The sequence below is a fragment of the Colossoma macropomum genome, unplaced genomic scaffold, assembly GCF_904425465.1.
Source record: "Colossoma macropomum unplaced genomic scaffold, Colossoma_macropomum, whole genome shotgun sequence".
NCBI classification, from domain to species: Eukaryota; Metazoa; Chordata; class Actinopteri; order Characiformes; family Serrasalmidae; genus Colossoma; species Colossoma macropomum.
In genome coordinates this window covers 39,290,874-39,315,642 of record NW_023494789.1, presented here as the reverse complement: position 1 = coordinate 39,315,642, position 24,769 = coordinate 39,290,874, and the positions used below count along the sequence as shown (strand labels likewise).

General features: G+C 39.3%; 2 protein-coding genes across 2 annotated transcripts; both read left to right on the top strand.

The window, feature by feature from the left end:
- The first annotated feature begins 6,896 nt into the window (after positions 1 to 6,896).
- Positions 6,897 to 8,246, top strand: LOC118808529 (adenosine receptor A1-like). The gene is made up of 2 exons (XM_036571278.1): positions 6,897 to 7,265; positions 7,478 to 8,246. Exons 1-2 carry the CDS (start codon positions 6,934 to 6,936, stop codon positions 8,136 to 8,138), a joined length of 993 nt encoding a protein of 330 aa, XP_036427171.1. The 5' UTR covers positions 6,897 to 6,933; the 3' UTR covers positions 8,139 to 8,246.
- Positions 8,247 to 14,735: 6,489 nt separating this feature from the next.
- On the top strand, positions 14,736 to 22,614 carry LOC118807643 (adenosine receptor A1-like). Its single transcript, XM_036569680.1, has 4 exons — positions 14,736 to 15,085; positions 15,290 to 15,852; positions 21,594 to 22,108; positions 22,606 to 22,614. The coding sequence occupies exons 1-4, from the start codon at positions 14,754 to 14,756 to the stop codon at positions 22,612 to 22,614; spliced, it is 1,419 nt and encodes a 472-aa protein (XP_036425573.1). The 5' UTR covers positions 14,736 to 14,753.
- Positions 22,615 to 24,769: the final 2,155 nt, after the last annotated feature.

The following is a 24,769-nucleotide window of genomic DNA, read 5'->3' as shown; positions in this document are numbered from 1 at the left end:
AATTAAACCTCTAAATTTATGATTCATATGTGGAAAAAGTTTTTATCTATCTATCTATCTATCTATCTTTCTATCTATTTTTCTGTCTGTCTGCCTCTCTTTCTGTCTGTTTATTTGTCTCTGTCTATCTGTCTATATATCTGCTTGTCTATCTATAGAACGATCTGTCTGTCTATGGAGTAAGATTACTGTCAAAAAAACTTGTGCATGCTCATCCACATCTGTACATAAACATATTCATTGACACAAAAGTCTGTTTTCATACATTCATGTACAGATTAAATCACACATAAAAACATAAAGCCGTAATGCTGTGTGTGGTTTGTAAGAATACAACTGCGAAATCTACAACAATGATTTATGCATAAGACTTAAATTATTATGGGTAAAACTAGAGAACTTGTAGAGAGGAGAATCGCCACTCTGTACTGTTTTCTGGGATTCTCAAACACTAGAGGGCACTCCTGTGCGAATACACAATGAATTGGTTAAGGTGGAGCATTTGAGCAAAATCATAGTTTATAAATGCTTAAACATTTTTAACGTAAAAGAATACAATCATTTCATTTCCTGAACAGTGAATAGCATAAAAAATTTAACACTGCTGTTATTTTTAAAACTTTTAAACTCGAGTTATAGTTTAAAACGGCGCCTCATGTATGTTCATGACATCAGTGAGCACAAACAGCCAATAAGCTGCTCTGCTTGCCAACCAATCAGCACTCACTAGTAGTACTGCCAGCATTCTGCTGCCCAAAACCCATTTGCTGCAGAAAAAGGAAATATATAGGTAAGATTTCTTTGTTTTTTTAGTGAAATACATCCTTCTACTTTCTAAAATTAAAGAAAATTCTGGGTGGGTGATTAGAAACTATTTTAGCTTTTCATTTTTAACTGTTGAGCTCCTTTCACTCCCATTCATTTTCGCCCGCAGGCGCCCTCTGCTGTTTAGCAGTCCTGTTTTTGATATAACAAAGGGAAATAGGAAGCGGCCAAGCTCCTCATAAACCACCTCTGGCACAACTTCTTAGTTAGATTAAGATTAAGTGACCGTTATTGGTCCCACAATGGGGAAATTGCACCTCAGCAATCTAACCCACCCATGCAGTGAAACACCACATGCACACTAGTGAAAACACACGCGAGGGGCAGTGAGCACACTTGCCCGGAGCGGTGGGCAGACCTATCCACAGCGCCTGGGGAGCAGTTGGGGGTTCGGTGTCTTGCTCAAGGGCACCTCAGTCACAGACTGTCAGCTCAGAGGATCGAACCGATCACCTTACGGTCGCAAGGCTGGTTCCCTAACCTCCAGCCCACAACTGGCCCAATGTATAAATACGCATCTAAAACTGAGAATGACTGTCAAAAACATGTCATTGGGGTCACAGGCTAAATGCATCAAGTAGGAGACCAATCAATTCGATGTAGTGTGCATGCACCCTCTCCAGCATCACAGTCTCAACTGTTGCTGGGTAGCAAGATGGCTGAAGGAGTTCGTGGAAACTCAACTACGTCTCAGATAAGTTATAGCATTTGTTCTTCTATCTGTTAAGCACAGTTGTTTGTTTCAGATATTTTAATAAAATAGTTTATTGCCGTTGTAATCTTTGAGGGCAGCAGTGTTATATGGAGCAAGCTAAACGTGTATGGTGTACCTAATAAAGTGACAATGAATGTGTATACATATAATATATCGTTAATAATTCAAAAAGTCGTTTAGAGCTTCAGGAAGTGTTAACAGGTGTTAACACTGCTCCAGGAGCCATTAGTGTGGGTCCTCAAAGATCGTCCTGGATTTTAGTGCTTTTCCTGCTCCCAACACACCTAACTACTCAGGGCTGGGTTTCCCAAAAGCATTTTTGTAAAAAGATGATTATTAAATGGTTTAGCGAGCATCACACTGAACCCTTTCCACCAGTTAAGTTGAGTATTAAACTAAGTTGCTTTTGGAAAACAAGGCCAAGCTCATAAACATTCACTTCCTGAGATGCAGTAAATCTGTTGGAGCAGGACAGCTTTACTCCAGAACCAGAATTGGGAACCTGTGGCATATGTAATTGATAACTGCACTGTATGTCTGTTAAACTATACAATACTATGTAATGTAATTTTTAAACTGTGTAAATTCTCTTCTGTGTCGCTCAAGTTGCTTTCAGATTAACAGTGCAACTGGTGATGACATCATTAACCTTGCTGAGCAAATTCTAAACTGTGGATACAGTTGATTTAGACTGGTTTATTTGTTCTATAAAACACACAGACTACTGACAATAAGCAGTGCTTGAAATATCTTTTAATTACAGTGGTATCTTGGTACTTTAAAGCTGCTTGTTTTCTATAAACTGGTAGTTCTTAATGTGCAATACCTCCATTCTGCACATTTTAGTATATTCCGTGCTCTAACACACTCACTTTGAGAGAGTTTGTTAATAAGCTGAATAGTGAGATCAGGCCCTGTATTCACAAAGCTTCTCAGAGTATGAGTGCTGATTTAGGATCAGATTCCTTTCTTATTAATTATGACTTATGGAAAGTTAGGAAAGTTATGAGCTAGGGGCAGATACTGACTTTCATGTTGGAACCACACGGGGGCGCCAACCACTCCATGTATGCCTCTATTAATGGTGATGGGGCTCAAACGGAAGGGAGGAGACCAACGACGGGAAAACAGTGTTTTGTTGGAATGGCGAGCGGTGGACCCACGGGGGTCTTTCTCTCTTTCTCTCTCTCTTATGCTCGTTCCCCTTTTGTGGACTCCTTTTGCCTATATTTTGGATTTTTATCGGAGCACCCATTTCCTTGACTAATAAAACCTGAAAGCTATCATGGACACGGCTTGAGCTGGTCGACCACATGCTCAAGGCTTGGGCTGGCCCCAACCCCGTTTCCAGGTGACTTAGAGACTTGGCAGCAGGTGAGTTGGCCTTTGGTGGGGGTTTCCAATTAGATTTAGGCATACACTTTTACTTTTGCTCATGTTCCACGCTAAATCGCAACTCGTAGGCACAGTGTGCCTTGGTTACAGTCAGGACTAGAATACACAAGTTAGACCCTAGACAATTTGCCATTTCCTTTGAGCTTTAGTGGTTCCTGAGCTCATAACACTTTACTGACAAGAAGATCCTAGATCAGCACTCAGACGTGCAGTGAATACAGGCCCAGATGAATTAGGACAGAGGTACTCCATGACCAGGTCTAAGAAATGCTACTTTAAATAAAGGACAACATTAGTCCACTAAAGTATTTCCCCTCATGCTTTTGTTTTAGACCTGTTGTACTCCATTCATCCATGAGAGTCATCCCAGTTCTTGACCAGCTTAGGAAAGGCCTGCTGCTTTATGACCTCCCGAAGATCATGAAGACATACCCAGATCTTTGTCTATCACTGTTTGTACCAGGAGACGATGACAAGGTAAACAATTCTTTCCTTTGGCTTTTTTTTAATAAAGCATTAAAATAAGGGTTTTCACCTACCCTAGATGCTGTCGATCAGGAACCAAGACATGTTTGGGGTCCAAATTTAACTTCTTTACATACAAACACAAATTCATGAGGTTTAAGACAGAGTATGACGTGGTGAACTATAAGGTCTGGTTTCATGGACTTGGATTAAGCCTGGACAAAATGATAAAATCAGTGGTGATTTACCATTGAAAAGCCTTAAAACTCGAACACCTAAGGAACAGGAGTGCTGATCTAGAATCAGTTTTAGTGACCGTTACCATCAGATATGGAGGAATCTGATCCAAGATGAGGCTGCTTTGTGAAAAGTAGATTTGCTGGCCTTTTAAATGGTTGTCTGTAGCTGTAAAGTTGTATTCATTTTTATAGACTCATGTCCACTAGTCTGTGAGGCCTTAATCAAGATTTGGATGCGGTTTGAGAAGTTTTAGTAATATTTTTGCAGAAACAGTTGGGGCTATTTGTGGACTATTGACTTCTAGAGTTTGGCCTTTAGTTTAGAACTGGAGCTAACAGAGTCAAATATTTCATTTCATTTTTAGGAAGATGCAGCTTTTATTCTGGAAAAGTGCCATCCTGTCTTCAGTCAGAGGGGATCCTTGAACTACAGCATGGAATAAACATGATTAACTTTTTCCAGGACTTCCTTCAGGAAATTGAAGATAGATCTGTTTTAGCTATTTGTTTTCCAACAGTAAGAGCCACTCGCACCATTACTTTTCCTTGTGCTCGCTTGAAAACATTTGATGAGCTCAAAAACATCATGCAGTTGGCTGTATGTCATGGGGAGTCTTTGATAGGGTGCAATAGTCACTAGTAAAGAAAATGATTGAAGCTGTAGTTCTTCCCCATTTTCTATTTTTATTCACACTAAAACAGCATTTCATTTGACAACTTAGTTTTGTTGAAATATAATAATGAAATAATATATTTATATTTCAGTTTTCATGCTGTCAGATTTTCTCTTATAAAATTTACTTGCCGTGTAAGCCAAAGTATAATGCACATGTTTGCAAGTCTGTACAATTCATTTTAAATAAATATTTACAAGGAGCTGTATTTGCATATTAGACTTCAGGCGTTTCCTTCTGTTCTCCAGAGGCTTTCAATGTACTGAACCATCCATCCATCCATCATCTAAACCGCTTATCCTTCTGGGTCGCGGTGGGGTGCTGGAGCCTATCCCAGCTGTCATTGGGCGGAAGGCAGGATACACCCTGGACAGGTCGCCAGTCCATCGCAGGGCTGTACTGAACCATTGATATGTAAATGTCCCTACTACTTGATTCGGATGTTGCAAGAGGGTTGATCATCAATTTCACTGTTTCCATCTCAGCTGAAGTCAGTGGGCTCTCAATTTGTGGGACCTGAATTCCAAAACGTTCTTCATTTGCACCATCAAATGACTCTCAGTCGGTTCCAAACAGTTCCAGATTCTGAAACAAATTTTAAAGAGCAATCTCTTTGCATAAAACACGGATAATGTGAAATATTGAAAATGTACTAGATAACAGGCTGAAGTGATTTAATGCAAACGTGCAAATCCTCTTCAGAGTCACCAGAGGAATTCTGCATGTGTCCCAGAACCCACAGCTGGTTAGGGGTGAGTCCACCTTCGGATTGTAAGGGATGATTGTTCCAGCCTTCTGTGAAGGTGTGAAGATCCAGAGAAGGGAGAGCAGCAGCATGTAGCTTAAGCAACTGATAGCCTTCTTATATAAATGGGCTTTAAAACAGTTTAAACAACTTTTTTATTACAGTACTGCTAATTTGATTATGCACACTTTTTCTTGCAATGAAGCTTCCTCTTCCAGTGCCTTTTACAGTGAAGACGGTTTCTGCTGTTCTCACATTTTCCACACCATTACCCCCTTAACCCTAGAAAATGTATTATAGTATTTTTAAAAACATTCAGCAAAGGGGTTAAACAGTAATTCTAGAAGCATGTACCACAGTTTTACACCTTGATGGCCAGCCATGGTTCTGAACTGCTTTGAGAAAAAATGAAAGCCTGCCCTGCACATTTTAGTGTTTTCCCTGCACCAAGAAACCCGATTTAACTAATCAGCCAAGGACAAAAGGTGTTATAAAAGCTTCTGGAACCACAAAATATATCTATATATATATATATATATATGTATATGTGTGTGTGTGTGTGTGCGCATGTGTGTGTGTGTGTATTTCCCTATAGCATAAACTGCAACATGAACCTTTTATACTTGCACGTGGAAATATTTGAGGATGAGGCCTTTTTATGTTTGAATTTCTTGATTTCATTTCACAGCTTTTTGTTGAGACTTTTAAACATACTATATAAATATAGAGATAACTACTTTGACTTGTAATTGATTTAAACATTAAAGGTAACAATATACGTTCTATGTAGAAAGTTTATTATAAAAAACATTTTTGTCAGTACTGTATTAGTTAAATGTCCCCATTTTACATCCCTCAGCTACTAGCTTCAAACGTCTATGTTTAGGCTAAGTTAAAGTAAAAAGTGAACGACCACCGCTAGCTTGATGTTAGCATAACATTAAAATAATGAATATTCGCATTATCACTAAGAAAAGTGAGCGTTAACCAAAAAAAAGTCCAAAACGAATTACAGGATAAGGAGTAAAGTAAATGATCAACAAGCAGATTTTGGGAAGCCCTCAATACCAAAACCATAAGTTAAGAGGTTAACAGAAACCAAACAACACCACTGCGTTAAGCCTGCTCCATATAACACTGCTGCCCTCAAAGATTACAACGGTAATGTACTTTATTACACCATTAAATTTTCTTAAACTATTTGAAACAAATCATTGTTAAACAAATGTGCTTAACAGATAGAAGAACAAATGCTGTAACTTACCTGAGGCATAGTTGAGTTTCCACTGTCTCCTTCAGCCATCTTGCTGCCCACTAACTGTTGAGACCAGGACGCTGGAGAGGACGCACTACATCGAATCGATTGGTCTCCTACTCAATGCATTTTGCCTGTGACCCCAATGACATATTTTTGACAGTCATTCTCAGTTTTAGATGCGTATTCATAACTAAGAAGTTGTAACCATAATTTAGGTATGCATAAATTGTTATAGTTGAAGATTTCGCAGTTGTATTCTTATAAACCACACACAGCATTACGGCTTTATGTTTTTATGTGTAATTTAATCTGTACGTGAATGTATGATAACCCAGGAGTGTGGCGCCTTCCAAGAGCCGCTCTGCATGTCTACACCTCCTGAGCGACTCCCAAGCGGTGTGCCTTAGGAGGACACCACAATAATGACTATATAGAGGATGTCTTTAAAAGACTGAGGCATGTTTCTCAATGCTGGTGTGGTTTTGCATTGTGTAACAAATTAACGTAGAATACATGAATGTGCAAGTTTCTATCCGAGCTCACAAGGAAGTCTAGCCACAGCCAGCTTCTTACACGCTGTCATCACCATCTGTACTGGTTGATCTCTTTCTCTTCCAATGGGTAGCAGTACTCTGTGGTTCTTCTTGCCTCTTGAGGTGATCACTGCTGTAGCATGTTGTCTGGGTAATGCGCTGGTGATCTGGGCAGTGTGGACATGTGGAGCCCTCTGGAAGCCCACCTTCTGCTTCATTGTGTCCCTCGCTGTGGCTGATTTCCTGGTGGGGTCTGTGGCCATCCCCATAGCTGTGCTGGTGGACATTGGTATCATCTCCTCCTTTTATGGCTGCCTTTTCATGTGCTGTGTCATCATAATGCTAGAGGTGGCCTCTGTCGCCTTTCTCCTGGCCATTGCAGTGGACCGTTTTCTCCGTGTGCGCATCCCTCTGACGTGAGTAGTTTTTATCCTTATATCTGAAGGAGCTATAACCATCCTGCAGATAAATAACTTCAGATTTCAGTTTCATACTGTGCTACACCTTGACAGTGGTGTTCTGTGGTGTTTCTTTGAAATGATGTTGTAAAACTGATATGTTAGCCCTCCCTTTAATCTTTTTTAAAGAAGCAGAACAAAGAAAGTGATACTATTTATTTCTTTCCCAGGTATAAGTCTACAGTCTCTAAAAACCGCTTATGGATCGTGGTGGCACTCTGCTGGGTCACTGCTGCATTGTTGAGCTTTATCCCCATGTTTGGATGGCACAAATCTTTGGACACAGACAGTATTAAATGCAGATTCTTCACTATTATCTGCGATTCATATCTAGTTTACTTCATATTCTTCAGCTTATACCTTCCTCCATTGGCTCTCATGACAGGCTTGTACTGTTACATCTTCCTGATTGCTCGAAGGCAGTTAAGAGCAAATATAGGTGTGGGTTCCAAGTCCAGCACATATTACCAAAAAGAACACAGACTGGCTGCTTCACTTGTTCTCGTCTTAGTTCTGTTTGTTGTCTGTTGGCTCCCTCTGTTCCTCATGTTTACTGTAAGATTATATGGTCATAATATTAAGGTGCCCTCTGTTGCCATTGAATTAGGTGTCCTCCTGTCTCATGCTAATTCAGCAGTTAACCCCATAGTTTATGCGTTTACGATCCCAAAGATAAAAGAGGCGTGTAGGAAGCTGTGGAGAAGAGTTTATCATGACAGAGAACAGCAGCAGAGTGAACAGAACAAGAATAATACAGACAAAAACACAAACAGCCATGCAGAAAACACCGGTACAGAAAACCAAAAAGCTACACAGGAGTCGGAGTTGTAATAACCTACTGCAACTGATTACAAATATGAGGTGCACAAAGACCATAATTGACCATTTGCAAAATTATGATCGACACGTCGCTCAGCCATCACAGTCGTCAGTAAATGCTCCTTCTTCCATCAAACAAAGGAAAAGCTCCGGCACTGTTGAGTCAATTTGTTGTTTTATCCTAAAAAAATTCAATGCCATTTCCAGAGAAATTGGGACATTTTTAAAATGCAATAAAAACAAGAAACTGTGATTTGTTCATTATTTTGAACCTTTATTAAACTGACAGAAGTACATAGAAATTAAGATTTAATATTTTGGCTGATCAACTTGATTGTATTTTCTAAATATAAACAAATTTTGAATTGGGACAGGGCACAATAACAGTGACAAGATTATAGAATTTTCGAGTTACGCCATTTTGAAACATTCCACAATAAGCAGGTTGGTAACAGTCGAGGGAATCATGACTGGGTGTAGATCAGCATCCACCAAAGACTCAGCCTCAGCAAGCAAAGACAGGTCGTAGCTCACCACTGTTGAAAATATGTGGGATGTATATCATGAATAATGAAGAGGAGAATCAGACGATGACCACAGACTGTTGGCAGCTAAGGTCTTGTATCAAGCAAGAATGGGCAAAAATTCTACTTGCAAACCTGCAAAAATTAGTATCTTCAGTTCCAGTAAAAACTGTAATGAAAAGAAAAAGTGATACTACACAGTGAACATGCCTCTGTCCCAGCTTTTTTGAGTGTGTTGCAGGCATCAAATTCTATATTTCTTTATGTTTACAAAATACAATTCTGTATTTTTTTCAGGTTCTAAAATATTGGAAATCTTCTCTTTGTACTCAGTTTAAAAAGATTTAAGAGAATTAAGAAATCACAGATTCTTGATTTTATTGCATTTTATGAAATGTCCCAACTTTTCAAACTTTAGCAGCTTAAATTTTAATTGAACATCAAACAGTAAGTCAACAGAACAATAATCTGTGTGACATTCTGTTATTATTTGATATATCATTAAATTTTTAGTTTTTAAAATTTAAGGAATTTTTAGGTCAGTCATGTTACTATTTAATACTATTTTATATATTATCTATAAATACATTATAAATCTGTCTTTTTAATACAATTTAGGCAATTTAGTAATTTCAGGAGCCCTCAACTGGCAAAACAATCTAGGCATCCACCCCATTATCAAGCTGCCTTCAAGCTGGGATTACTCAAAACATGCTGTGAAGAATCTGTCTTATGCTTTAAAGTTGACTTTAAACCCCACAACCTGCACAAGAATTACTTTTGCCAAAATTCAATGTGCAACCTGTGACGTATTCAACAAAAGAACAGACACAAAAAACCCAAAAGAAGCCGGGAGTGAAAACAGCTGCATTTCAGGTCTGTGGAGTTTCACCAGGGAAGACATTCTGTGTTTGGTGACGTCTTCGGGTCCGTTTAGACAGTCACTGAGTGTAAAAGTCCTAAATAATTTTATTTACGATTGTGTTAATTCATCCAATTACATATTGTTCTCTGAAATGAGCAGAATATGAATAAAACATCTTTTAATTTCCAATATATATCAATATAAATACTCTCAGTTAAAGCTTATATTCTGTATTTTAATGTCATTGTTTCATTCATCCTTGTAGTAAGTTTACTTTCATTACATGTAAATTAATTACATTCTTCATGTTAGGACTGAATGTTTTGGGTAAAATATCCAATCGCAATATTCTGACTTCAGTTGAAATTATGTTTTATATAAATTGAGATCCAGGCCTGTTCATTTTATTTTTTATTTATTTATTTGGCCAAGAAGACCAGCAGATCCATTTATTCTGCACTCTGCATGAGGGTGTTCCTGTTAATAGGTTATATTTTTTCACTTGTTAAGACAATCACTGTTGATAATATAGGATATAGGAATCTTTCAAATTGTGATTTTGATATAAAAACAATGACTCTTTCAATCCTGCTTCATACAGTGGAAGCCATGTGTGAGAATTTGTTATGACCTACCTGGTCAATTAGAATGTTGAGTTGAAATGATCAAAAGGGAGAAAACAAGATTAACTAATACAGTAAAAGAGCACCAATGAAGATGAAGTAGAATTTGATCCCCTGCCATTCACATACAGAGCTAACAGGTCTGTTGATGTGGTCAACATGGCCCTGCGCTTAATGCTGTAGCATCTCAACAGTCCTGGAACCTACGCTAGAGTTCTGTTTGTGGACTTCAGCTCAGCTTTCAACACCACAGTGCCAGAGCTGCTGCAGATCAAACTGTCCCAGCTGTCTGTGCCAGATCCCATCTGTCAGTGGATTATGGATTTCCTGACAAACAGGAGAACAGCAGGTGCAGCTTGGAAAACACACATCAGGCCCTCAGTACTGGAGTTCCACAAGGCTGTGTGCTCTCATCCCTTTTCTTCAGTCTGTACACCAATGACTGCGTCTTCAAGGAACCAGGAAGGAAGTCGAGCAGCTGGACTCCTGGCGCAGCAGCAACTGCCTGCTACTTGCTCAACACAAGACTGTAGAGATGGTGGTGGATTTCAGGCTCAAACTGATGAGGCTGATGATAACATAATTTCCTTTAGTTCATTTGAAAATAGATGAAGTTGACAGTAAAATACATTTTTGGATAAATTGTGCTCCTTGTGTGTGTTGCTAACATTGTTAGCCTCTTTTTTCCTCCAGTAAACATTGAATGTCTGAACTCTGACGTGTTTTGATTGGCTTTCAGAACTGAATACATTTAACAAGGTGAAAAGGAAAATAGTATAGTATAATAAAATATTTATTAGAAATTGATGATGTGAAGTAAATGTAGAAATACTATGATTTTATTTTGTGCCTAAAATACCTTTACAAGGAAAAATGTACTGAAGTACAGTAATGAGAGTAAATATAATGTGTTGCTTTCCACCTCTGTGGAACAGAACTGAATCTCTGCAGACAGTAAATGCAGTGTTTAAAGGAAAGAGGCAAAACAACTTGAAACAGCTTATTAACAGCTTAATAATCTACTGCGGTAATGACGGTGTATGACTGTAGCAAACATGCCAAGTCTCACATATGAGGTTGGAAACTAAAGGTTTTATTCATTTACCTCATTAAGGTTGGTGGTTTTAATTTATATGAATGTCAAAACTTGATCAAAAACATGGAAAGAAAATACACCTATCTAGTAGTATATTAGCTCTAAGTTAACTTCGATTCATATAAACATTTTAGGGTCTATATCAAACATGGACATTTCCATCTTATGAATACATTCCATGTATTATTTGAACACGTAACAGACATTAACATTTTATCATGTAGTATTTTCACAGTGATGCTTTCAGTAGCGTATCCTGGCATAGAGCTGCCACTGTTTTCCATTTCTATCTTCAGACTGAAACGTCTTCTTTAGGCTGGCTCTTGTGTTCACAGTCAGTCATGTATCTTTCAGAAGGCCTAGAATGATGTTTATTTTCATGAAATTGGCCCAGAACATAGTAAATCAAACCATGACTGGTTGATTTTACTGTAAGTTCGTTATTATGTTATTGGTTATTCTGAAATGTTAGACCTTCAAATCACCCCTAGAAGTCCTAGCCAACGGGAGAGCTCACTTGGCTGCATCTACTTAAATACCATAATGAAAAAAGATCTGATTGGATAGTTTTCCAAATTTACCCCAATTTATCCCAATAAAATAAGAGTATTATTAAAATATTTGCAGATTTTAAATAAGCATGATGATTGATTTAAACCAAAAATGAACTACAAGTTAAAGATGTATGGTTTTGTTTTACAAAATCATTAGACCTTCTTTAAAGACCTAGAACACCCAGAGGGTTCCTCTTTTTGAGTCATAGGTCTAAAGTCAGTGTTGATTTGAGTCAGGAGTCAGTCAGCATGTGACTTGAGTCTGAGTTGCTGACTGGTGTCCCCATCTCTGGATTCAGCTGAGCAAATTTTTCATTAAATCACTTATTGAAAATATGTTTGTTTTTATAAACAGGATGCATAATACCTGTGCAGTAAGTTTTATGTATATCAGCTATGTAGAGGATGTCCTTTAGTAGAGTGGGGCATGTTTGTAATTTTGAAAGGTCTGAGGGAGAGACCTGCAAACACAGTAATTAAGGCTACAGCGGCAAATGTCTGTCAGTCTTGACCTGCTCTGCATAAGACATCATGTCGGAGTCCAGAGTGCCCCCTGCTGTACAGGCACACAGTCTAGATCATCTGAGCGTTGTTCTCCTCCAAAATAAGGAACTGGACTGATGAATAGGTTCTGCTTACTTTAACAAAAACCTTTTTACAGCTTTAAAAAATGTCAAAAACTTTACAGCTGAGCATCTTTTTCAGGGTAACAAAGACACATTTATTCAAACATGACTTTTAATCCTTAACACTTGCCTTGTGTACTGAGTTGTGTTTAGTGTTTATGAACCATTCAGAGTTGAGTGGTTTTCTTTTCATAGCAAGATTGAGGCATGTTTCACAGTGCCAGTGCGGTTTTATACTGCATAACAAGATTACGCAGAAAATGAAAAAAAAAAAAGAACATTATGAGTCATTCCATACCAACTCATCTAGCCCTACCAATTCATGTCATAGATTTCCTTACAAAAGCTCATATGAAAACTACTATTAAATTCATGGGACACTGCAAAACCCTATAGCTCTACTCCAAGTATTTTTTTAGTTAATTTTCGAAGTTTCATCATTTTTGCGATTCTTTATAAGTGAACTCCTCACCAAGTGCTTATTTTTCACTGGGTTGGGATGAAATTTGTACTGAACTGTTGTTACTGTATGTTTCACAGTAATCAAATTATAAAAATTTAGATTTTTAACCAGAACATAAAATTTCAAAAATTAATATTTCTATTAGTTTTACTTTTCTTGCAACCATTTTGACTCTGTGTAGTTTTAGTGTAGTTCTATCACATCTAGAAGTTATTTTGTCCTGCACTGATCTTGGTAAATGTAGCTTCAGAGCTAAAAGTCCACTGTTAAAGATATTTTGACTCTGTATTTTTCCAAGAAGGATTCTTTTTTTTATGGGGAGGTGTTAAAATGTTTTAGAAGCTGGTGTGTTGGCATACACAAGATGTTCTGGATTCTGGCATACCCAGAACCATCAATGGGGCATTACATTACATCAATACATTTTAATAAAAAACAAAGACAACATATCAAATAATACAACTAAGAAATTTATTTAAGAAGTTTTTGTAAAATATATATGCTCGTGAATTTGATGTCAGCAACACGTTCCAAAAAAGTTGGGTTATGTTTAACACTGTGCTGCATCACCTCTTCATTAAACAACACTCTGTAAGCATTTGGGAACTGAGAAGGCCAATTGCTGTAGTTTTGAAAGTGAAATGTTTTCCCGTTCTTGCTTGATATAGGATTTCAGCTGTTCAACAGTTTGGCATCTCCTTTGATGAATTTTTTAACCCATTTTCCACACAACAAATGAGACATTCACTGCACTGTACCACATCTTCTCAATCTATAAATCCTGTAACACACCCTGAAGGTATTTATAGCCCGATCATCCGTGTGCATTGTCATTTGCAGAAGCCTGAGGTTACTACCACCTTAAACACACAAGGTGACTAATTTTTTCGTCCGGGGAGCCGATCATACCTCAAAAAGTCCCACCCTCTTTCTCTGTGGTAATGCTTTCTTCCAGAAGTTGTGGGATGAAAACGGTTTGTAGCAGCAGGTACAGGCGCACACAGAACTCAACAGTTAATAAATGGGAGACAGATCTGAACTTATTATGCACCGTAGAGAGTAAATTGCCTAAAATCCTTGCAATCGCTCATTGAGCAGCTTTGTTTTCAAAATGTTGGATTATTTGTTTATGCATTTCTTGGCTAAGTGGTGAGTCTCAACCCATCTAGGCCTAGATGCTCTTTTTATACCCAAGCATGATTGAATTATTTAAGAGGTTTTTTGAACAATTCTCAGCTTTTCTAGTCTTAAAATAAACTATTATTTCATTCAAGTATTTATATGAGTTGGATAAAACTAGTCCAATTTCTTGTTACCACATGAAGTCATTTTTAGGTCACTAGACTTGTAAGAACATTTTAATGTTTTTTCAGATAGGGAATTATGCTGTTGCAGGACTTGCAGCTGAATTCAGTTATATCTTGAATTATGAATTTCAGCCAGAGCAAACTTTCTTTTTCCTACACTTGTAAGTGATTTAGTCACACTTTTTAAAATTTTAAACCATTTTTATTTTTAAATATTTTGGATAGTTTTTAATAATCTATGAAAAACTAAAGCCCTTTCTTCAGTATTAAATTTCTAATGGCTAGTCACATTCCCATGCTGTATGGATTTAAAATGTTTCATTTGAGCGTTGGCTTTTTGACAGTCAGCCAACTTCCTGTAATAATTTTGTGGACGTGTCTTGAGCCTATTATCTGTGTGTGTGTGTGTGTGTGTGTGTGTGTGTGTGTGTGTGTTTGCAAGTGTGAAGTTTTCTCACTGCTTATCGAAACTCAATGCATTTCATCAGAGCTCACAAGGAAGTCTAGCCACAGCCAGCTTCTTACACTCCATCATCACCATCTGTACTGGTTGTTCTCTTTCTCTTCCAATGGGTAGCAGTGCTGTGTGGGTCTTCTTGCCTTTTGAGGTGATCATTGCTGTAGCATGTTGTCTGGGCAATGTTCTGGTGATCTGGGCAGTGTGGACATGTGGAGCCCTCAGACAGCCCACCTTCTGTTTCATTGTGTCCCTCGCTGTGGCTGATTTCCTGGTGGGGTCTGTGGCCATTCCTATAGCTGTGCTGGTCGACATTCATATGAAGATCCCCTTTTATGGCTGCCTTTTCATGTGCTGTGTCATCATAATGCTAGAGGTGGCCTCTGTTGCTTTACTCCTGGCCATTGCAGTGGACCGTTTTCTCCGTGTGCGCATCCCTCTGACGTGAGTAGTTTTTATCCTTATATCTGAAGAAGCTATAACCATCCTGCAGATAAATAACATCAGATTTTGACTAGTACTGCGACCGTGTGACAGCTATTTGTAGAACAATGTGGAGCTCTATGGTGTTTCTTTTATGATGTTTTATCTTTTTAAACTATTTAAGAATCAGAACAAAGAAACTGATACTATTTATTTCTTTCTTAGGTATAAGTCTACAGTCTCTAAAAAACGCTCTTGGATCGTGGTTACACTCTGCTGGTTCGCTGCTGTGTTGCTGAGTTTTATCCCCATGTTTGGATGGCACAACCCTTTGGATGCAGACAGTATTCAGTGCAGCTTCTTAACTGTTATTTCCACTTCATATCTAGTAAACTTTATTTTCTTCAGCTTCTTTCTTCCTCCTTTGGCTCTCATGACATGCTTGTATTGTTACATCTTCCTGACCACTCGAAGGCAGTTAAGAGCAAATATAGGTTTGGCTGCCGAGTCCAGGACATACTACCAAAAAGAACACAGACTGGCTGCTTCACTGGTTCTGGTTTTCTGTCTCTTTGCTGTCTGCTGGCTCCCAGTATTCCTCATGTTTACTGTAACATTATATAGTCAAAATATTGAGGTGCCCTCTGTTGCCATTGATATAGCTGTCCTCCTGTCTCATGCTAATTCAGCAGTTAACCCCATAGTGTATGCATTCAAGATCCCCAAGATAAAAGAGGCGTGTATGAAGCTGTGGAGAAGAGTTTATCATGACGGAGAACAGCAGCAGAGTGAACAGACTGAGACACAGAATAATACTGACAGAAACACAAACAGAAACATAGAAAATGATGCTACAAAAACCAAGGCAAGTTTATTTATATAGCACCTTTCATACACTGCTATCATTTAAAAAGTAAAGGAGAATGGAAATTAAAATGATGATTAAAACATGATTAAAAAAATAGATTTAAAAGAGAAACACATTAAATTAGAAATAAATCTAATTAAAAATAAATTAGGATCAAAAAGTGCCAACTTGCTCCAAAAAAAGTCAGCAGTACAGGAAACAGAATTTCTACATAGCACATAGCATAACTGTAAAACCTACTGCAACTGATGACATATATGAGATGCACAAAGACTGTAACTGACTATGAAAAAGAAAAAGACATATAACCCTGCAGTAACGCGACATGCTTAAAATGTCATTGAACACCAAATACTAAGATAACAGAACAATAATTAGTGTTACATTCTGTTAACTTATTTCATGTTCATACATACATATATACATCATCTAAACCGCTTATCCCTCTGGGTTGCGGTGGGGTGCTGGAGCCTATCCCAGCTGTCATTGGGCGGGAGGCAGGATACGCCCTGGACAGGTCGCCAGTCCATCACAGGGCATATTTGATGTTCAATAAACTTTTTTGTTTTTATTACTATTTTTTTTTTTCATTTTAAGGAATATATAAGTCATAAGCCATGTTACTTGTTAACATAAGCCACAAAACAACTTCCATCCATCCATCCATCATCTAAACCGCTTATCCTTCTGGGTCGCGGTGGGGTGCTGGAGCCTATCCCAGCTGTCACTGGGCGGAAGGCAGGATAACTTCATTTCAGGAGCCTCGATTGGCACAATTATCTAAGCATTTGCCCCATCATCAAGTTGCCCTCTAGCTGGGATTTCTCATAACATGCTGTGAAGGTAGTATACTTTTAAGTTGTCCTGACTAAACCCCACAACCTACAAAAGAACTACTATTACCAATATTTGGTGACGTCTATGGGTCCCTTCGGAGGGTTGTTGACTGCCAAACTACTAAACAGTTTCATTTAATATTGAGTTAAATTATCTTATTACTTATGGTCTTCTGAAATGTATGTATATGTATACCTTCATCTGTAATTCCTTCACGGTTCACCCAATATCATCATAAATACTCTGAGATTAAAGCTTCCCTTCTGTATTTTAATTTCAGAGTCCTTGTTTCATTTCATATTCAGTAGTTCAATTGCTTTCGTTAGATGAAAATAAATTACATACTGGGTACATATGGGGTAAAATATCTACTTTTCCAATGCAACCATTTTTTTTTTTGTACTCCACACATGGGTGTTCACAAGCGTTGTGTGTTAATAGGCTATATTGTTACATTTAAACACATATTTTGTGGTATATTGTGTGTCTGTGTGTCTCTCCGTTCACAGCTGTACCTGCTTAACCAACATCAATCATGTAAGAACTGCTGACCAATCAGAATCCTTGCTGGTGTGACTGGGAAGGAGCCTAAGCCTTAAAAGCTGGAATCAAGCTGCTTACACTGCTTTACTTTTACACCAGTTTTAGTGCTGATTCTCAGTCAGGCTGAGTCTTTGCTATTTGGCTCTAGTCTGCAGAGTTTTGGGTCAGTCAGACTTGGCAGTTGGAGAGAGAATCAGACTCTAGATTACTCTGAGTATAATGTAGTAGTGTATACTGATCAGCATCTCAATCTGAATGGATTCCTGCAACGGCCTAAGAGAACTGAAAGCGCAAAACAAGAAAATACAGTAAGTAAACAAAGAAAAATGGCATAAAGTCACTCACGTGTGGAGCGAAGCTTTTTCAACAAGCTGAGTTTGAGGCATGAGCACAATCGAGTTTATGTACATTTAAAACTTAGAACAATACCACACTAAATATATTTTTAAATCCATGAGCCTCACTTTACTCTTTACTGTGTCAACGCAAATGGCAGAGAAAACAGCAGCAGTGAGCCGTTCCACATTTGTCGGTTCAGCAAGAGCTTAAAAGTTGAGAAGTGTGATCTCCAATATTTCAGTTGCCCAAAAAACCAGTATGATAGTGTGAGATGCCTAGTCTTTTTATCATCCATTAAGACTTTAACAGTCATGTGGTGTACCCAAGGCTTGAGGGCTGTGAGGTTTCCCACTGCATATTTTAATTATGTGTGGTTTTGTATTTTTAATCTGTACTTCCTTTAACTTGGTTTTACAAGAGCTTGTGTTAGGGGTGTATTCATGTTGGGTGTTTTACCAGCACACTTACTGTTTACAGGAGCATTTGTCTCGTGTTAGGGGTTTGCCTACGTTGGATAAATCAGCACACTCCTAACTCAGTTTGCAAGAGTTGCTTGATCATTTGTACCATTTGGGGTTTCAAACAGGTAAGAAGGCCGTGCCAATACACTGTACACCATGTAGAATTCCACTAGTCTAGTCTAGTCTAGTCCCCTAAGCCAGTGGGTGGGCACAACCCATTTTAATTTTGACATCATAGTACTGCTTGTTATTGTGGCTAGCTTTAATAAAATTATTTCAAAACCTCTTGTTTGTCTGTTTCTCACTCCTTTTCCTTTCACTAGTTCTAAATAAGACCAGAGCATTTGGGATTTAAAAAGTTGCACTCCTTCAAATTGTGATTTCAATATTAAAAACAAAAGATACTTTCAATCCTGCTTCATACAGTGGGAGGCAAATGTGAATGAAGTTGTTATGACCTACTTGATTGGTTAGCATATTGAGTTGAAATTGTCACCTGGGAGAAAACAAGATTAACTAATACAGTAAAAGCAGATTAGAATTGAACATAACAGCAAAGAAAATGAAATAGAATTTTGAAAGGGAGAGATCTGCAAGGACAGTAATTGAGGATACAATAGCAAATGTCTGTCGTTCTTAATCTGCTGTGCATAAAGATTTTTTTACCTCTTGCAATACTGCTTCTGTTGCTTTTGCAGTTTTCATAAGTGTCTGACTCCAGTGCCCCCTGCTGTACAGATATAAATATAGGTGTGGCTACTGAGTCCAGCACATATTACCAAAAAGAACACAGGCTGGCTGCTTTACTGGTTCAAGTCTTGGGTCTCTTTGCTGTCTGTTAGCTCCTCCTATTCCTCATGCATAGTGTGCATTACTATGGTCATAATATCAAGGTGTCCTCCTGTCTCATGCTAATTCAGCAGTTAACCCCATAGTGTATGTGTTTAAGATCCCAAGATAAAAGAGGCGTGTAGGAAGCTGTGGAGAAGAGCTTATCATGACAGAGAACAGCAGCAGAGTGAACAGAACAACACACAGAATAATGCAAATGCAAACAGAAACACAGAAAATATTGGCTTTAAAAACAGCAGGAAAAAAGACAGCAGAAACTCTGTGAAACACAAGAAGACTTTTGGCATGGTTTGGGGTGGCATGGTGGCACAGTGGATAGCGCTGTTGCCTCACAGCAAGAAGGTGCCTGTGTTTGATTCCCGGCCAGGCGACCGGGGTCCTTTCTGTGTGGAGTTTGCGTGTTCTCCCTGTGTCTGCGTGGGTTTCCTCCCACAGTCCAAAGACATGCAGTCAGCCTAATTGGACACGCTAAATTCCTCTAGGTGTGAATGTGTGTGTAAATATATATGTCTGTGTGTCTGTCCTGCGATGGACTGGCGACTTGTCCAGGGTGTTTCCTGGCTTCCGCCCAATGACTGCTGAGATAGATGCAACCCAGAAGGATAAGTGGCTTAGGAAATGTGTGTGTGTGTGTGTGTGTGTGTGTGTGTGTGTGTGTGTGTGTGTGTGAAACAATTTGTCTTTTTGTCCTAAAAATAAAAAAACAACTGTGACCCTGCTGCAGAGGTGTAAGTAATGAATTACATTTACTCTCTTTACTGTACTTGAGTACAGTTTTCCCTGTAACGGTACTTTTTGGAGTAGAATTAAATCATAGTACTTTTACTTTTGAGTTAATTTTTAATGAAATACTTTAACTTCGCTACTTTAATTTTCATAACGTTACAGAGTAAAAATAAATTATGACCATATCAACTCAGACACCAAAACAAACGAAGGGTGGTTAAATTTAAACGATTCACCAATCAAAAAACAGCAGCTCCAGCAAGAAAACACTACAGAGAAGTGCGGTTTAGAGGAGAAGGAGAGGGGAGAACTGAACCAGCACACACGAGGAACAGACCACATCCAAACGGTCATTTTGCTCATATGAACTAAAGAAAATGGCGCTATTATCAGCAGCCACACAAAACCTGCTGAGATCCACTTTCACAGCTCAACTCCAGCCTGAGGCAGCATTGGCTGAGCTAGCTGATCTGAGCTAAACAGGTACCGTGTTTACGGGTTTCGTCTTTCTTTCATAATGCTTCTGTTTATTAAACAGCCTACAGTTTACTGTTTAAAATACAGCCTAGATTAGCTGCTGTTTTTGGGATAACTGGTCATGAACGACTGCCAGAAATCTAGTCTAATACAGCCTCTTCATAAAGTCTGGACAGTGATTCTGTCGCGCTGTGGTTGTTTTAGCTGACTCGCCTGATCTGATCCCTCCCCACCTCTGTCTCTGATATTGTCGCCAGTTTGTCCAAGATTATGCCCAGATTGTCCGGCCTCTCAACGATTTATTGAAAGGGGACTATGCCTCCAGACATAAACGTCACAGGTCAAGAGCAAAGTCACCATCACTAGGGGATAGGTCGACTGATAGCTGTCTGTCTGTGTCTCTCTCTCTCTCTCTCTCTCTCTCTCTCTCTCTTCCTCTTTCAATTTCAAAAAGGAACAAGGTGGTACTTAAATTAAATTAAGGTGGTACTAACATGGTGCTGCTAAGTTAGCTATCTGCTGTACTAGGAAGAACAGAATTAAGAGCTGTGGGGGTACTGACCTGGTTCTGATGGTCAGGAGATTGGTCATGAAACAACTCCTTGTTGCATTTACCTATTACACCCTTGTTGACAATGTGGACTATTTTTTTGCTGTAGGGGGGGGGGTGGGACTTAGTGGGTTTGTGTTAAATGTGTGAACTGACCTCGCTGTAGCTTGGCTAAGTTGCTTTTTGCTTTATTTGTCTTTTCTTCTTTGTTATGTTTTTTAATTTATTCAGAGCTGGTTGTGACCGCTCTTATTATGTGGACAATGGATGATTAAAGGGGTTTCAAAGTCTCTTCCTATCTCTTTCTCTCTCTCTTGCGCGCTCTCTCTCTCTCTCTCTCTCTCTCTCTCTCTCCCTCCCTCCCTCCCTCACCCTCTCTCTTTCTCTTCCAGTTTAGCTGTTTAACTGTTTAACTGTCAAATGAAGTAATAATGTCTGATTCTGTATGAAGTGATCAGCATGATTATTAGTGAACTATATTACAGTAAAAATCAAAGCTGGGTAAATTGCTGATGTTGCTGCTGGTGAGCTTTTTCTGAAATGGACAGCACTGGCTGAGAGTCCTGTATCTTCCTGTGTTGGAGGGAGGACAGGGACTAATAGACATTCGGTCCAGAGTGGCTGTTCTCCGTTTGCAAGCGGTGCAGCGGTTGCTGTATCATGGCCGTCACAGCTGGATGGATGTTGCCTGCGCTCTCCTGAGGGCTGCTGGTAGACTGGGCCTGGACAGACACCTGTTCTCTCTTTCTTTGAGAGCAGTGGATTTAGGTGGACTGACTCTTTTTACTCAGAGGCATGGCAGCTCTTTTCATTTACCAGGGATAGTGCCGCTGCACCGTCTGTGTGGATTTTTGAAGACCCTGTTTTTTAACCCAGAGTTTCCAGCGCTGAGCCAGGTTTCAGGGGCTCTGAGAGTGGCCCTGCTGGAAAGTGGCATCTCCAAAGTCTGCCACTTACAAAGGGGTGTGGACTGGGTGTCAGCAGAACAGCTGGCAGAGATAGGTGGCTTCAGGTCAGTGCGACTGGCGCTACAGATGCTGAATCGGCTGAAGTCTGACCTGTCTTTTCCTGTGTGGGATTACCTGGACATGAGCCCTGTAGACCAGTGCCAGAGTGAAGAGCCTGTGTTTCCTGAACTGGTGACAGATTTGAGAGATCCAGAGATGCAAAACTGGCAGGAGGGTCAGGGGATGCTCTTGTCTTTGGGAACCCTGACTCTTGGTCTCTTTAGCACTCTCACTAAGAGGATTTTGTACCTTGCGTGTACTAAAGCCCTGAACTTTCACAGTTTGAGAGACGTGCGACAGTCTAAATGGACTGAGGTTGTTCAGGCTGGCTCTTCCCCGAAAGGTAGCTGGCGGTCCCTGTACAAAAGACCCATTGAGAAGAGGGTGGGTGACCTCCAGTGGAGGATTGTACATGGGATTTTAGCCACAAACAGGCACATGGCACGGATTGATCCATTAGTGGGAGATGAGTGTCCTTTCTGTGGGATGTCAGAGACAGTCATGTTTTTCTTCACTGTGCACGCTTGGGCCCCATTATGGGTTTAATTAAGGAATGGGGTTTGAAGTTTTTAGGCTCTTTTGATCAGGTTTTATTTATTTATGGTCCAAAGTACACCGTTTCAAAAAGAAACACAATAGTTCTTCTAAATTGTTTGTATGGTGCTGCTAAGTTAGCTATCTGGTGTACTAGGAGGAACAAAATAGAGAGCTGTGGGGGTACTGACCCGGTTCTGATGGTCAGGAGATTGATCATGAAGCGACTCCTTGTTGAAATTTACCTACTACACTCTTATTGACAATGTGAACGAGGCGGGAGGGTTGCTTTGTGGACCCGATGACCTCAGTGGGTTTGTGCTGAATGTGTGAACTGATCTCTGCAGCTCGGCTGAGCTGGTTTTTGTTTTATTTGCTTTTCTTTCTTTGTTCTGTTTGTGATTTTATTCTGAGCTGGTTGTGGCCCCTCTTAGTATGTGGACAATGATTGATTAAAGGGGTTTAAAAGTAAAAAAAAAAAAAGTCTCTCTCTCTCTCTCTCTCTCTCTCTCTCTCTCTCTCTCTCTCTCTCTCTCTCTCTCTCTCTCTCTCTGCCTTGGTGTTTGTCTTTAACTGTGAGAGGTTGTTTAGCTGTTTAGCTGTCATATGAAGTAATAATGTCTGATTCTGTATGAAGTGATCAGCATGATTATTAGTGAACTATATTACAGTAAAATTAAAGCTGGGTAAATTGCTGATGTTGCTGCTGATTTTAATGGTGTAAATGTTCTGAACAGATATTAGTGAAAATATACAGTTTGAAGGCTGTGAATGTGTTTACTGTCTGTAGAGGTTCACACCTATTAACGTAAGCTAGAGTCCTGATGGGCAGCAGGACTCTCACTAAAATTACATCATTAATTAAGCAATTTACTCATAATTTTGACTTTTTTTCTCTTAAGTAAACTTAATTAAACAGTAACACCTTCTGCGCAGCCTTTTAGGGATTCTAAAATACTTGATTGGACACAGATAAACTAGGACGTCTTTACCATGAAATGCATGCAGTTTAATGTAAACTTTGTTCCAGTTCACAGAAAGGTGTGTAAATGTGCACTAACAGAGCGAACTGTGATCAGTCTCAGCTCTCAGAACTTTTTCTCACATAATATCATGTTTTGCTTTAGTGTTTTTTCTGTTCAGATTATTTCCAATTTTGTAGCACCTCAGAAATATTTTCAGGTTGTGACAGCGCAAATATAAAAAAGTAACTCGAGTACTTGAACTGCTCATTTACTCTTACTTGAGTATTTTTATTTACTAATACTTTTACTTGTACTTGAGTAGGAATTTTCAGTACTCTTTACACCCCTGCCCTGCTGTAATTCAGTCAGCCTTATTGATGTTCATTAAATAGGTGCTGGCCCTTTTAAGAAACCTCATTACCTTAAGTCAGAAAGGCAAGAGCTATATGTGGGAAGGGAAATCAAAATTAGCCTTCTAACATGAACTCCTGCCCCTTGTCTCTCTGATTGAATACGGAGGACTCCTCACTTGTAATTCCCATATCATCCGATGCTCATTGCATGTTTGTTGAACATATCATCAAGAATGACTCCCAAACGCATGCGGCCACTACACAAGAGCTGCCGTCATTCCCCAAACTTTCTACTGAGGCAGACTTCAACATATGGCAGCTTCGTGCTAAACAAGTGTTAAAAGACTCCAGTGTGAATGAGAGCTAGAAGCATAGTGCAGTACAAAACAGTTTACTTTCTGCTGCTTTAAATGTGGCTCTGTGTATTGGCCTACAAGCTGAGGATGGTAGTAGATTACAGAAAGTTAAATAACCTTACCAAGAAAGATGCACACCCACTGCCTTGTATAGAGGAGATGTTGACTTTGCTACCTGGTTCAAAATGGTTCAGTGTCTTCAACCTTAAGAGCGGGTATTAACCAGCTTGAGGTTGAGCCTTCTGACTGACCTAAGATAATCTTCACAACCCTGTTTAGGACATGGCAATTTCGCAAGGCTTAAAGAACTCACCAGCCACATTCTAATGGTCAGAAGAGAGAGTAATGGAAGGAATGAACCTCCAGAAGGTCATTGCTTTCCTGGATGATCTCACAATGTTCTCCAATATGTTAAAGGAGCATGAGGAAAGATTGATGAAAGTTCTGAAATGCATTTTGGATTTTGGACTTAAACTGTCCCCTTCCAAATGCAAAATTTCCAAACATCTGTAAGGTATCTGGGACATGTGATCTCTTCACAGGGAATTCAGCTTGACCCTGAGAAAGTTTCTGCTATCAAAACGTGGCCTTGTCCTCAGACTGTTCAGGAGCTCAGGTCATTTCTGATATTGAAACCGATATTGTCGCGAGTTTGTCCAAGATTATGCCCAAATTGTCTGGCCTCTCAACGATTTTTTGAAAGGGCACTATGCCTCCAGACATAAACGTCACAGGTCAAGAGCAAAGTCACCATCACTAGGGGAGAGGTGGACTGATAGCTGTCAGGCAGCATTTGAATTGATCAACAAACTGACTTCAGCACCCATTCTTCACCCA

Bases quoted from the DNA above. Each gene is read 5' to 3' on its own strand.
- LOC118808529 (XM_036571278.1), top strand. From the start codon at position 6,934: ATGGGTAGCAGTACTCTGTGGTTCTTCTTGCCTCTTGAGGTGATCACT. The intron at 7,266-7,477 runs GTGAGTAGTTTT...TTTCTTTCCCAG, and splicing joins CGTGTGCGCATCCCTCTGAC to GTATAAGTCTACAGTCTCTA.
- LOC118807643 (XM_036569680.1), top strand. From the start codon at position 14,754: ATGGGTAGCAGTGCTGTGTGGGTCTTCTTGCCTTTTGAGGTGATCATT. The intron at 15,086-15,289 runs GTGAGTAGTTTT...TTTCTTTCTTAG, and splicing joins CGTGTGCGCATCCCTCTGAC to GTATAAGTCTACAGTCTCTA. The intron at 15,853-21,593 runs GTGAACAGACTG...TTTTTAACCCAG, and splicing joins TGACGGAGAACAGCAGCAGA to AGTTTCCAGCGCTGAGCCAG.